This window comes from Anopheles maculipalpis, chromosome 2RL (genome assembly GCF_943734695.1).
Source record: "Anopheles maculipalpis chromosome 2RL, idAnoMacuDA_375_x, whole genome shotgun sequence".
Classification (NCBI taxonomy): domain Eukaryota; kingdom Metazoa; phylum Arthropoda; class Insecta; order Diptera; family Culicidae; genus Anopheles; species Anopheles maculipalpis.
In genome coordinates, this window is record NC_064871.1 from 82,149,285 (window position 1) to 82,164,644 (window position 15,360).

Here is a 15,360-nt window from a genome sequence, read left to right on the forward strand (position 1 = left end):
TGATCGATTGATTAGATTGGATAAGAGGTTTGTTTCAGCCAGATTCTCAAAACGGAAAATATTTTTTTTCGGCTTAGTTCAAATAGTCAAAGTTTCGTAGAGTCTTAACCAATCCAAATTCGATGAATAGGAATGAATTCGTATCAGAATAAATGTTGAAAACCAAGTGTATACAGAACAAAATTTCAATTTCAAATCAGAACCTTTTTCAGGACCCGATAAAGACCGCTAAATAGATAAGAAAATTCATTTTCCCACACCCGAAAACTCGATCTTTTTCGTCGCTTCTCTGAGCCGATAACTTCATCCCATCTCTTGCAATTCCCGATGGGACGCTATTAAAAGATTAAATCCCTCCTGTTTTTTCCCCCCTTGGCGTTACCCGAGCTTCCCCATTTGGTAACAAACCATCGTTTATCAGTTCGGTAATTATCGATATTGACGTGGGCCCCGACTTTCACTGCCGCGTTGTCGACTTGTTCCGATTGGTCGTACTGCATCGTTTGACCATTAATGATTATTGCTCCCAAGGGGAGTAGCAGTGTGGGAGAGATGATTTTCAACTACTTTTCTTCTTCTAAGACAAAGATGTAACGACTCGTTTGGTGGTGCTTGGTGGAAGTAACAACCCTGTAGCTTCTGAAAAAACAAGTTACAAGTTCATTTGCCAAGATCATTTCTTTGATACAGCAGAGCCAACAAAAAGGCATCCATCTTTAAAGGATAGTATCATCCTTGATGGCATTAAGAGGTAAAACGTGAATCAAACGACACCACCAGAGTGAACAAAATGTTCCCCCTTTCTACCGACCCGTTCCCCATTCCCCCTTTTCCACCATTGCCACTGCACAGAAACGTAAAGCTAATGGAGCGAATGAATACGCTTCGGGTCGATTTTTGCACCCATAAATGGACCCTCGCACCATTCAAAGACACACGCTCAAGTCAATGCCAAGCCAAAACCCACCCTCGTTGAACAACACCCCCTTCCCACACTCATTCCTCATTCCCCATTTTCCTTCACCATCTGTTCGTCAGGTGCAAATCTTGGTGCCCTCGCAGTCGCAGTTCATTTTGGATTCAATCGCTGCCTTTGGGCATTCGGGCTGCAAAGCCCCGGCACGCCGCATTATTCGCATCATAACACTGCGCCCGGGTGATGATGATGTTGACCATCATAACGCGCACAAATGCGAGCGAGAAACCGTTGGCATTTTATGTCACCGGGCACTGTTGACACGCTTGCCAATTACATACCATTCTTGCGTCCGCGACACCCGTCCGATGGCCGAATGGCGTTATTTATGTTACTGTAGCTTGCGGTGAGGCCTGTCTGTGTGCTTTAGCTATTTCTTTCATTCGCCGTTTCTGGTGTGAGAAAGGGGAGGGAGGGGACAGCAAAAAAAGGAACGTCACCTCGACACCAAATCACCAACTGTCCGGCCACGCTGGTGATGGTGTATGTAATTTTACAATTTATCAACACTTTATTAAAAGAAAAGAGTGAACGCGAAGCGGAGTGTAATTTCTTGCACCTTTTCCATCCTGCCACGCATTTTCTCTTTCTTTTGACCGTGATGGGGTAGGAGGAAAGAGGATTTGTTGTTTGTTGGCACAGCATAAATAAATTATCAAACACCTTAGCAGTTGCTCATAGTCAAGGCAAGATTATACCCGGTTGTCTTATCCAGTGTGATTTTGTTGAGAGTTACAGGCTTCGCCAAGCCATCATCATAGGTGCATAATTTAATCCCGCTTGTTGCTTGCTATGAGCCGTGATTTTTGTGATCCCTTTGGTAAGGTGGTAAGCAGGTGAGCATCATGCATTCAAGAAGCATAACTGTATAACTATCACGTGCGTGTGTGTATGTGTGTCTGCTTGACAGGTGTCTCAGACGAGGTGTTAGCCTGCAAGTGAATAACTCGTTAGTAGGCTGAGTTTTTGCACCCTTCTGTTTTTTTTTCCATCCCATTATGGAGAAAATGATGGAAAATAGTATTTATACGAGTGGTACGAGAAGTAAGAGGTTGGAGGTTAGAAATGCAGAAGCAATCCATTCGATAATTATCATGTTTGATCGTTGATTGATAGGAAAATAGGAAATAGGTGGTGTCCTAGTGGGTTGTTACTACTCATTAGATAAGTGATTAATTGACACAGAGAGGCAGTAGCTTTAGTGAAGGAAAAACAATGGGTTTTCTTCATCAATACTTCATTGTTTTTATTATTTATTATTACGAAAATATTCCTTCTTTCCCCATCTAAATTAAGCAATTAATCACATGTAAATCGATTGCCCAAAATCGAGTACCGCATGTACTGTAATTGCCGAAAAAAAAAAGACAACAACTTTGAATAATTATAACCTGATTCAGCTGGTCAAACACAATTTATTATCGCTCGAAAAAAGTGCATCAAAACAGGGCCTAAAACAGCATTGAAAAGGCAACAGGATTGAATTCACCTCTCTGTCGACCGAGTGCCCCTTGTCCAGCGCCTTATTACGAATGCATAAAGGACATGCAACGCGTCGCCCGGTTTGCGATGACAGTCGCGAGCCCAGTGCGACGCGAAAAGGATACGCGTTTTGCATTTTAGATAGCGGTTGGGCCGCAGCGGTTGCATTCCCTGCGGTGGGACAATTAAATTTGGATAAATACTAATGAACCGAACGTGAAAGATTATGTTTTAATTGAACGGGCGAGACGGGATCCAGCCGGCGCTGGATGGTGGCTGAAACTAATTAACCTGCTTTTTGTTTTTTTGCTCACCGTTTTCCTTCACATTTCCTCTGCCCGCTGAATGAACGTAAAAACTGAAACTTTTAAATAATTCTTAAAGTCGCACAAACAAGTCGTTCGTCCTTTAAGGTTGTTTAATTATAATTGATCAAATTTCCTCACGTCGATCGACGTAGCGAGCTGCGAGCTGTCGACAGGATAATGAGACAGTGGCATGGCATGACAGCGGCAGCTACCCATCCCGCAAGGCACCGTACGTTCCGGGCCGGTGATGTAGTTGTGGTTGGTACGGAGCGATAACATGTGAGCACACCACACCACGGAAATGAAATGGTCGTTACAAAGAGAAAAAAATTGACCTCCCAAACATTAACCACCATCTGCTTGCGATAGAAAGTAACAGCATGCGATGCTTAATTAGTTTAATATTTTTAGAAGAAATTCACTAGAAATATGCTTAGCGTTTTAGCATGGAAAGTATGGTTTTGATTTGTGAATTTTAATTACTTAAAATTGCCTATCCCTTTCAAATCATTACAACAAACATATGTCATGAGAATGCAAAAGATGATCAAGTAACCCTCTCCGGGCAAGCTCGATAAGATTGAGAACTTTTTAACAAATTGTGATAAATTACTGCTAAATAAATTATTAATATTATCCCAACCATCCCAGCTCGATTGGAAATGAGACACAAAAAAAAAAAAGCAACGCAACAAAGCAAACAAACAAGGGCAACATTTGTGACTGGGCTTGAGAAAGAAGGAACAGCCACAACCAAAAGTGCACCAAATATTACGTGCGTGCGTGCGTGCGTGTGTCTTTTAATGTTATTATTCCTTTCCTTACCATTTTTATTCGATAATGATGAGCCCCGCGAATGATGAGGGAATGATAAATCGGCAATCGGTCGTTCTACCGCACCACGGCAACCGATCCCTCCGCTGGTAACAGGGAGAAAAGGAAACTGGTTTGGCGCCAAGCAGCGGTACAGCGGAAGCAAAGTGTCCGGGTGGAGAGGTTGGAAAAAATATATAGAAGAAAAAAAAAGGTAATATGTTTCTGACCCCCCAAACTAAAAAAAAGGGAAAGAAAAGAGAACAAAAGAAGAATAGAAAAGCGCCTTTAGCTCTAAGAAACAAATGTTTCTGATGAAAGGAAAAGGGAAATGAATAAAAAAAAAAAAACAAGCAATAGACAGCGGGACACGAAAACGAAACATCGCGAATGATGAAAAGAACAAAATCGGAAGGAAGTAAATAGGAAAGACACAAAAACAAACCTCTAAAACTATCAACGATAATTTATAATACTCAAATTATGTTATTTGTTTAAGAAATTATTCAGAGAAAAAATACAAGTGAAAAACAAAGTAGTAAACTGTAATCCATCCTTCGGGCTGGTGAAGCTGGCCAGGCAAAACAAGGGGTAAAAGGTGGTGAGGGTGCGGGGTTTTATGCGTCAAGGATGTACGGCAGCATAATAGCCTTTATAGCGTTTTGAAGTTCTTCCGACGGTACGTTGCGAGAGACCCCTGCTTTAGGCGCACCTGTCATCATGACAGTTCCGCTAGCTTGTACGCTTTGCCTTTCACTTTGTTTCTACGTTTCTTTTTTTTTACAAGCATACTGATATCGGTCAGCTTGTTATCTTGTGTTTTATTTCCTCACCTACCGAAACTTGTGTATTATAACTAGCAGACGGTGTTCTTCCTTTTTGTTGGGAACGGTTTTTTTTATTGTACTTCAAAGTAGTTTAATCTTCAGTTTTGTTCGGTGCAGTTTAACTGTTCGTTTCGTCGTTGACCTTCAGCTTTAGTCTGCCGGCGTGGGGAAGCTTATGGAAGCGAACAAATTGATCACCAGCTGATCGTGTGCGGTGTCAGTATGACATCTTCCACTCTTCTTCCTATGCTGCATCGTATGTTGCATGCAGGACTGATTGAAACATTAGCATTTTGATCATAAATTGATTGCTTTATCAATTTGCTTTACCTTCTGTTTCTTGCAGTTTTTAACATTTAATGACAGTTTGATTTATGTTCATGCGCTCAATTAAATTTGTCTTTCAAAAGTTTCATTCCACGGCTTTGGTGGATGCTTTTAGAAAACTGATTTTTTTTTAAACTTCTCCAACTGATATGAAATAGTTTAATCTAAAACGTCGTTATCGAATGTAATTGAATGGGACTGCACCAACGAACACACACATTCGCGATCGTGACAATCCAATTTAGAGGAAGGAAAGGAAAGGAAAAAAACAAACAGTCACACCTAGTTCCCAGGGTGGTTGGATTTCAAACACACGTAGTAGAAGGTAAACGGTTGCGAGCATAAATCATTAGTGTCGTGTTTAATTTATACCTAGATTGCAATATAATTACAACCCGTGTCTGAGTGTGTTATAAGGCGATTCGGTTTTCGATTCAAACGTGCTCTGGCTCCGCGGTTGAGTGACCAACGTCTTAAAGCGACTCTGTTACCCGTGAGGATTTATTTGTTTCGTGTTAAAATCTGAAGCATGCTATTTGCTATAAAGGTACCCTTTTTTGTGCTATAAAATCATCCTTACAGCATTCACAATTTCTTCCTTTTCTTTTGCATTACTAAGAACAAAGATGTGATATTTTCTTTGACACAATCTTCAACTTCTGCATGCAACCTCACCTAGCTGGTTCCTCGCAAAAGAGAAACCCTTGATACCGAGACGATTGACGCCAAATAATTAGTGCATCGAGGCAAATGTCAGTGCCATAAATCTGTTACGTCCGGTTCAACCTTTTTACCATACCATCGTACGAAATTATTATGTTCTCGGCACTCGAACAGAGCCATTGGGGGAAAAAATGCTGCTTTCAACACTTCTTCACGGTACCAACAAAATTCCAACTCGCTGTTCTTGATCATACTTAATTTTTTTTTTTCTCCACAACCAATCCCTGGATGTCCACATTTAAGCACAGTCAACCATCCCGTCACTACCCTCGGGCGGCCGCCTCACTGTTCAGCCAATCAGTAAATCAATCAATTGGTGTGTTGCAGGCAGCACCAGATACCAGTGCAGGCAGCGGAAGTCTGCGAATCGATCGATTCGAAACTTCCCTGCGTGACGGTGACGCCGAAGCGTCGCGGGACGCGTCGTAAATTATGAATTAATTTCTGTAGACTTTTGCTCGAAGTTTTGGAGCGTTCTTTAGTTGTGGAGAAAAATCAACAATAACGACAACAGCTGAGCAGTGTAGCAAACACGTTCTTTGGGCGCTTGCGTGAGGGACTCGTTTTTTTTTTTCGTTTGGTTGGACACTTCATGTGTGGTGGATCTCGCTCTCGTGTACTGGTTAATTTATTTAAATGAGTAACGCCGGTCACGATGTGCGTCCAATGTCCGAGGGACAGGATCGTATCAACTGTGACGCGTTGTGACCTACTGATGGATGGCGTAATTGCAGCGTTCGTTTTAGCGCGAAATTATTCAATCTCTGTGGGACGAAAGGACAATCGAATGATGGAAACTATTTTACCATAGGAAAGGCTTTAAAACTTTCATTTCTCGTACACGCATAGTGAAGTAAGGGGGAAGAACATCTTATAGACCTACAGAGCAGACAATTTTCACTTTTTGTGTGTGTGTCGTTGTTTTTCCTCTGGTGCATCCTCGTAATTAGGGGTTTCTGGGAAGCAAAACAAACAGACCACAAAATTAACACCACTCAAACAAGGGGTGCGTGATACAATCGACCAAATTCCTGGTTCTGGACACACTATTGCACACCCGTATTTGCATCTCAATTAATCGCTTCGAGAGCGCCAAGAAAACGAGGACGAATCCTGACGAATTTTGACGAGTTGCAGTTGCATCGTGGATGAAATGCTAAACAGAAGAAGTTGCTTTACCAAACCTGAATTCTCTACGTTTTGGGCGTCCAATTTTGAAAAACGCTCGGTTATGTATATGTGACTTTTGTGACTTCGTTTTTTAAATAAAAAAGGTAGAAACATATCTTGATGAATGGATAAGAACATGGAAGAAATATGCAAACATGTTAAACACGAAGTACAATTGAGTAAGAAAAAAGCAAACACAAGTACAACAAGGAAGGATACTATAAAACAATGCACACCCAAGCTCGAAAAGGAAACCCAAAAAAAAAACTGCTACCAAGGTTAAAACGAAGGAATTAAAAGAACGTTGAAATACAATCGAGAAAGAAACAGGCAAAAACCAAAGCAAAAAAACAAAAACTCCATATGAAAAAATACGCTACCAGACATTGCAGCATGAATATTCATAACCTATAATAACTATATCAGCATTACTGCCAATAACAATAACCCAAACAAGCTGCAAGCCTCATCCTCAAAAAATCGCTCCCAGTGGCCCTCCATGAGGCATGAGGACATTGAGCAAAACAAAAAAAAACAGGGACTCTCAAATACTTCAAGGACCAAAAAGCCTTGGGAGGTGTACGAACAGCGAGGTGAAAGCGTATCGAGCAAAGCAAATAAGCAAACGATGTGGTCATCGATGGTGGTTCATCATCACCACTACGCCCGTTTGGTTGTTGGGCGTGAACCGTGGATATCCCTCCATCCCGGGCCAACGGGACGCCAATATCACGAATTATGATTCGGTGGTCTCAGAATCGCGACGCCACTACCCCAAAAAAGGCTCTTCTCTTCAGTACGATAGGAACAAAAAAAAAAAAAGGGTGGCCGTTAATCATGGTATCTCTGTCTCTTTCCCTCGGGTTGCTCCGAAAAAAAAAAACCGGAAGATCCCGTCCGTTTTGCTGCTGACAGGGGGGCGTTGGGGCGCGTTAATCACATGGCCAGTGCGAAACGCGAGCCCGATCACTATCATTCCTTCCAACTCCTCCAGACACTGGTGCTAGTTCTGGAGAGTCCTGCTGCAGTGTTGTTTCTTCCTTCGCCGTTTTTTTTTTGCTTGCCCGTGTTTGAACACTTTAGGGAAGCCCACCGTTCGGAAAACCTTCACACTGGGGGGAGGTTTTCGTCGTCTCGGGAAGAAGATTGAGACCCCTCGGGGCAGATGGTGATAATGACTGGCTGGAAACCACACACACCATGCCAACAAGGCTTGTTGGCCGGGCACCGTTTCGATTAGGAGGTCCTGCAAGACTACGGTGTCTACACCGGGCAGAACTCTGCAATGGGAGTTGGAGAATGGGCAGAACCCAAGATCGTCTCAAATTGATTTTGGGCTCGTTTGGGTTTTGCTGGTAGGAACGTTCCCTTTTTTTTGGCCTTTGCCCAGGGATGCATGTTTACTTTCTTAACGAGCCGTTTGTTGTGGAGGTGATGAATTTTCACATCATTATCATTGGCGCCTTGTGTTGTTTTTGGTGTGTTTTTTTTGTGTGTGGAGAGCATGAGGAATTTCTCGTGGAGCTTAGTACCGTTACTGTGGCGGTTGTGTGGTTTAAAGTCGTTGTGTCTTTTCTACTCTTGAAGAATTTTTATTGAAGGTGAAAGGTTGAAGCTGCACAAGTCACTCCGGGAACGATACCTTAAATGTCTTAATAGCCACAATATCTTTCACCTTTGAGCACCCTCAGCGAACAAATTAGTACAAGGTCTCCATCCGGAATGCTCAATCCCAAGTTGAAGAAAATAGAGAAGAAAGCATCTACTTTCTCAACAAATCATTTGCTGCCCCAAAAGCCCTCATCTATCAACGAAAAAAAAAAAACAATAAAAATGGACGGCAATTCATTCACTCTTAACCTACGAAGATCACCTTCGTGCCGGGATCGCGATCGTACCCCTCTGCGCTGAGGTTAAATGGGTGGCTAGCACTGTTTTCTCATAAATTCAACCACAGTGCATCGCAAGACGACCCAACGCAAGCCGCCCAGGTTTAGACGAGTTCGTGACGACGAAGTCTGTGGGGGTGCAACTCAGCGACAGAATCACTGGAAGCGTGGCCGTTGGGCTGGCGCCTTGCTGATCGAGATTGAGTGATTTCTCATCCCTTTTTCCACCCTACTGGGTGGGGAGGGAACACTCGCTACTCTCGCTTCACCTGCCACACCAACTCCACTCCTTCACACTGGCGAAATGGCCGGTTGAAATAATTCAAATTGTTTTATTTAAATACATCATTATCATCGCGACCCGGGCACGTCAGCATCATCGCACAGAAACGTCATCATCGTCGTGAAGGCTTGACCGCACCGGTCCTGAAACGGGGCAGCTGGAACAAACCCCGGTATCGTTTCAATATAGACGTTTTACACTGGCGCCTACCGAGATCATGTACGAAAGGCGTGCAAAAAGGATGGTGTGGCGCTAAATCTACAAGCATCCCTTGTTGGGTGCTTACACGGCCAGTGTGGCCAGAGTGAAATGGATGTGGATCGCGCGCACTCACTCGCTCCCTTTAACAAACACAGGGTTAAAAAATAAACATTACCTCCACCGAAGCTGGCTCCTCGATGACGGGACCCATTATCGTGTGGTGTCCCTTTCGGGGTAGTTCTGGACCATTCTTGCACTGGATCGGGTCTGGAGGTCCACAACCAGTGCGGGCCCTGCGGGCTTGCTCGCTTTCCTGTTCCGTGCTGCCACCGTGATCCAGGCCGGCCAGCCAGGCCTAATTTCGGGGATGGGGTGATCTGTTGGACCCGTTGGAGCTCATTTTCTACCCGGCGAGCGCTGGAGTGGTAAGGGGAAGCGAAAAATCATGATCATATTGGGCCAGCCAGTTATAATTTTCCCTCCCGGCTAGCTAGTGGTCGTAAACGAACCACCGGCGTTGTTGATCGTTTGCCTCTTTGAAAAGGTTTCATGCACGTCCGGGGTCTTTCCTTTTTTCGTTGTTGTTGAGGTTAAGCAAACATTACAAATTATGAAGTATTCATGTCACGATTTTCTTCACTTTTTAAAGTTTTTTCCTTGTTCTTCTTCAACCACTCTGGCAGGACTGCAGTGGAATAGTGGTGGAAGCAAACTTGCATAAAATAAAAAGGAGATGATATGGTTGGAAGATCGTTGGGTGGCAATAAACATCAGACTGAAAGCTTCAGCTTTTTTATTGCAAAATTCCTCAGATTGTTTACACACAGCTTCTGTGAAGTTCAAGAAATCGATCGATCTTACTGATCGTTGCGTAGAAAATGGAGCATCTATTTGCATTTGAAAACGATTGTCATAAGCACGCTGTCATTGATGTCAAACATGGATGAAAGTAAGCAAGCGTTGCAAATTCATCATCATCGTTAAACTGCTAAATTCTGGATCCCTCACCCTCCTTCTCTCTGTGAGCCTTCCATATCAACGCCACTCTGTCTAATCTTATCGGAAGAAGCAATTGCACTGTGGCATCCTCAAAAAAAAAAACCATCATCGACTCGCTTATCGGCCAAGCGGAAGCTGTCTCAAATGGACCGTGAAAGCCGCTCCGACTCCGATGGGTGACAAAACGCCACAAGAGACCTCGTTGATTTTTTTTTATTGATGCCCTGAACCCTAGAGTTCTATTTACATACAGAAGCTTCTTGTTTGCCCAAACGCTTTTTTTTTTTCAATACTTTGTTATTCTCCAAGTTATTAAAAGTATCACATCGGGCGCGATTGCGGTGCGTTATCAGCTGTTGTCGTTCGGCGGTCGTTTTGCTTGTCACCAGGGCCATTGACCAGGGTCTGCACTCGGTTGTGCAGTGAGTGACCCGGGTGGTCACCTCGACCCGTCCAGCTTCGAACGTTCTGACCTCGCCGGACAGTTGGTGAGGTCAGATTAGCACGGTGCAGATTAAAACTCCCAGCTAGCTGTGCTAAATAGACAGCTTGTCTGGCAAAAACATCGATCCGGTTGGTTGGTTTGAACGCTGTTGACGAAGTACGAACATATATTGATGCATGTTTCAATCGTGTTTCCCCCGCATCAGTCCTCCACCCTTTATCATTCCTTCTTGTCTTTCCCTCTCGCCACTGAACGCTCTAATTAAACCTCGTTCTGCGATGATCGCTGTACAAATCGCCTTCAGAGTGCTGTCAACCGGCGCAGCTTGTCACAGTTGAGCTGTCATCCGCAGTGTCCTTTTTGTCATCAGTATCATGTGAGGGAAGGCTTGTTTTTGTAGCTCTTTCAATTTCTCTCTCTCTCTGTGTTCGAATGTGCAATGTGCGATGCAGTTTATCAACGCGTTGGACACGCGTGCACTTGTGTCGCAGTTTCAGATTCACTATCATCATCTCATTAACACTGATTTACGTCCGCCTGTTCCACCTCGGCTGGATGGTTGATGCATCCGCTAAACTAACCCCTCAGCGATCAGCTTATCTTACTGTTTGCTTCCGTTGTTAGGTTTTTTTTTCTCGCTCTGTCTTTCCCTCTTGTTTACTGTATATTTTAGGGTTTGTTGCTGTCATCCACTCACATTAATTTTAATTTAAATTGCTAGTTGTTCGTTTGGTTTTTTTGTGTGTTGCTTTTACTACACATCACACTTGTTGTGACAGTTTAGTGATGGTGTTTTCTTGGAATTTTTATACATTTTTCCCTTTTTTCATTTACAAAAAAGGGTGACGAAAAGAAACTTAGTGATATGAGCGTTCCAAGAATTTCTGCCAGCGCTCACACTTAGCTCTGGGAACTATTAATCATCACTCTGCTTCAGGCGCGAGTGCAGTTTAGTACTGATTTTGCTCTTCATCACTTGTTTTCTGCCTTATTAAACTTCTCGAACTGTTTGTTTTTTCCTTCAACTTACGTAATTAATGATCGGGCTCGTGTGCACGCTAAAACCGTTGACGATCGTGATCGCGAGAGAAAGGTAGTACCTACACACTCTTCACTTCACTCAACCATTGAAAATGAATTAGTTTGTTCGTTTTTCTTTCGTCACTTTTTATGTTTACACTGGGAACGGGAAATCGCATTTCAACGCATCATCGGTTTATCACGCGAGATAGTGATTAAGTCATATCGCGCCACAATCACAAAACTGTCCGTACAAACAAAACAAAACAGCAGCGGCAACAAAAAATATAAAACCACTATTCGAGTGGCCTCGGAAAATCACCTTCCGGTCATCTCACGCCATCGGGCGCGTCCGGAACTCGTTTGACACTCCGTTACGGCTTGTTGACGCGTTGGTTAGCTTTGTTGCATCGTTGGTGGCACTGCTGCGATTGGTGTTAATCTGGTTATAAAAGGGACAGATTTGTTTTTAATTTTTGTCTTGTTTGATGTTCTTTTTTCTGTTTTTTTTGCTTTTAACCATCCACTAAGTAGATGATTGTGTACTGTTTTTGTGGCTTGTAATTGTGTTTGAAAGAGGCTAATAAGGAATTCAAGTATTACCGTTTGTTATTGGGTAAAAAAAATTAAATTATGCTCTTCCACTCTTCAATTTCTTAAACATTTTATAGTGAATTCTTATACAACCAATTTTATAAATAAAATCTAATAATTTTAAGTTAACTTCTCGCTATGTTAAAATAGGCAATCATTTTACCAAACATATTCGGAAATGATTTTTATTACTCAAAACTTAATTTCGCGAAAAAAACCCTTTGATTTATTGAAAATGAACACTTTAACCGGCAATTACTGTGTTCGTCGTGCATACCGGAACAGTGCAACGATGCGTGCACTGTAATTGGCAAAGCGTTAATTATGATGCAGCTTGAAAATGGTCAGAGTGTTACAAAAATTAAGAATTTTTACACGTTTATTTATTCCCAAGCTTTTGGCGCGCACAGCTTGGGTAAAAGCTAAAATGGCAGTTTATTATCCCACTTTTCGGCACATTTCGCATCACTTTGCGCTCGAATTTGTGGGTGTGTGTTGGAGTGTGCTAATGCACCCCTTAATAAAGCCCATTTGTAGGCGAGCCCCCCCCCCCCTCCCCCTATAAGCATCCCGCAAAAAAAAAGAGCGGAATGATAATTATTGCTCGCCGCGTGGAAATATTAATAAAAATCACCAAATAATTGCATATTATTGTTGCGTAGCTTTTTGCAAAAAGTTTTCGGGGGAAAAAATAATACATTTACATGCAACGAGGACTCGTACTCTACCAGCTTTTTCTTTAGGGGCGTACGTTAGAGATGAATAAATCCACCTTTTTAACTCACTCTGGCATGTCACCGTGTGTTGGACGGTTAGAAATATAATTCAAACTAAAACACAAGTTACCGTCGTGCTTTTGGAAGGAATTTTGTAAAACCAAAAAATATACGCTTTTCGTATTGGGGGTGACCATTTCCCCCCTCCCGCTTTTCGTTCACGCAGAGGTCCAACGGTCCGAGCTGAACGTGTTGGCGTGAAAAATGATGAACAAGGCACACAGCTGATTTATCGCGGTACAGCAAGCTTCTCGGACTCGGATCGCGCCTGGGAGTGGTTGGATAAGGGAAGGTGAAGAACAAAAACCTAACAAACCAAATATTAAAACGCATGTTGACCGACGGCTAGCTGACCGCGACGAGTCTAACGGGTCGCTAACACTTTGCCTTAATGTGTGTGCGGTGGGTCTAAGAGCATCCACCAAATTCGTTTGTTACATCGGTTTTTGGCATCGTTTTTTCTGTTCAAATCCCACGAAACAGGTGAAGAGGTGAACGATGGGTGGACCTCCGCCACCGTCTAGAGCGAGAAAATTTAATTAAGACAAAAACCACACACACACACGCTGTAGCCAGGGTAAAAAAATCAAAATGGATGGATGAGAAAATCCATCCATCCATTGGTGTTTCTTCTCTGCTTCTCTTCCTCTGGGGTGGTAACAAACGGAAAGCTTCATACCACATCGGACAACAGTTGAAACTTAGATTCAATTTTCCAAAAAAAAAAAAATAAGTTAAGGAAGACTTGCTCCGGAAGAGGAGCATCCGTTTTCGTGATGATTCCCCGGTTTGTTGCTCATTAAACAAACAACAGCCGAAACCACTGATACCAAACCAACGCTCGGATGGTGGAGAATCAAACCGGAGGAGCCGAAGGCACCAAATAATTTACGAGCATTATAATGTACACATTCGTATGCGCTCTACCGTCAGGCTCACACAAAACCCGAAACGGTCGCTCCGTGTCCCGTGATATAATGATCATGAAAAGTCTTTGGCGCGTTTTCCACACCTATAAAATCACTCAGCGGGACTAGCGGTGGCGGTGGCACTGACCGGAAGATGATTTCCGACGCGATAGGCCAAGAGTCGTCGCGCGTGGGGCAAATCTACTGGCAAACTAAGCTCGGAATAGTTTACCGATGTAGGCAAAGCTGGTTCTGGTTCTTCCGTAGGACCCACGCCCTTCGTGTGCAGTTCCACCATTCCGACACGTTTAGACGTTTGTTCCTGCTCAGCTTTGGAAAGATGAACATCTCATTTGGTCGGCCATTTTTTTAGACACTTAAACTAACCTAATAATTCTCGGTCGGTTGATGTTTGGTTGGTGTGCGGTTATTAAAATATTCCCCCACCGAACAACAGTGTGTGGAATGGATTAGAAGTGCTAGACATCGTGAGGAACTAGTGCTTAATAATTTCATGTTCCAAAAAAAAAAAAGGGTGAAGCGGGTGAAGATAAGCTTCCCGAAACGTGTACTAAAACCAACTATCTCGAACGCCACACTGGCTCCCCTCCAAATACTTCGCTTCGCTCAGTAAAGCAAGATGCCGGAACCGATAGTACCGGGTCGAAGGTGTTGCCAACCGTTTGCTAGCATTTTGGCGTCGTGTGAGCGTTCAGCCAACCGTAACCGTAACTGCGTAACACTCTACGGACGTTAGGGTGTTGATGGATCAGAGAACTCACCCCCCTTTAGAAAAAAATGTACCAGAGTCCGGGTGGGGTCTCTGTTTGGAGTGTTTAAATTTAAGCTCGACGTGGATGATTTTATGACCCACCGAAATCCCACACACCACTCTTACGCTCATCCTTCTTTACGTGGCCGAAATAAATTCAATAGACACCTTGAACATGCGTTTCCTGATGTCTCTGCGGCCGGGTGAAGCAGCGCCATCTTGTCAGGCGAGCTGCGTGCATGAAAATGGTGTTTCGTGTGTGGTTTAGCCATAAATTCCGTTTGACGGATTGGTGCTGTCGTACCGAAGGCATACGGAAAATACAGACGACACGCGTGAGATAGTTTTATGAAGCTGAAGCTCCACAATGAAAGTAAATATTCCTTTTCAGCACCAGTGCTGTTTTAAGGATGAGAGAGTGGTGATAAAATGCTTTAAAAGATATTTTCGCAAACATTGCAACCAATCGTTCAAAGTTACGATGAGCATCTTTACGATGTTACATTTAAAGAGTTATTGCTTAATTTTTAACCGTTTGAAGCTAGGCGAAATCGTTTATTTACGACCTGCATCACTCAACTGTTTGGAATTTGTAATGGAAAAATACTTATGCACTTGTTTTCTTATCTTTCTTCCACAGGCAAATGTTTCCGCAGATGAAGTTTCGCGTTTCAGGCTTAGACGCGAAAGCAAAGTACATTCTACTGCTCGACATTGTGGCGGCGGATGACTACCGGTACAAGTTTCACAACAGGTAAGTTATTGAAGAATTAATCTGATCTTCCGGTTAGAAGGTGGTAGACTTCAAAGAGCAACCAATGAACTGAAGTGAAGAAAATGATTAAAT

General features: G+C 43.1%; 1 protein-coding gene across 2 annotated transcripts in view; it reads left to right on the forward strand.

Annotated features, from left to right (window-relative positions):
* LOC126567918 (optomotor-blind protein) overlaps nucleotides 1–15,360 on the forward strand; it is a 119,248-nt gene that overhangs the window by 19,466 nt on the left and 84,422 nt on the right. For both annotated transcript variants that reach the window (XM_050224281.1, XM_050224282.1), the window contains exon 2: nucleotides 15,154–15,267. In XM_050224281.1, the coding sequence (XP_050080238.1) occupies nucleotides 15,154–15,267 (114 nt within the window). The remainder of the gene's footprint in view (nucleotides 1–15,153; nucleotides 15,268–15,360) is intronic.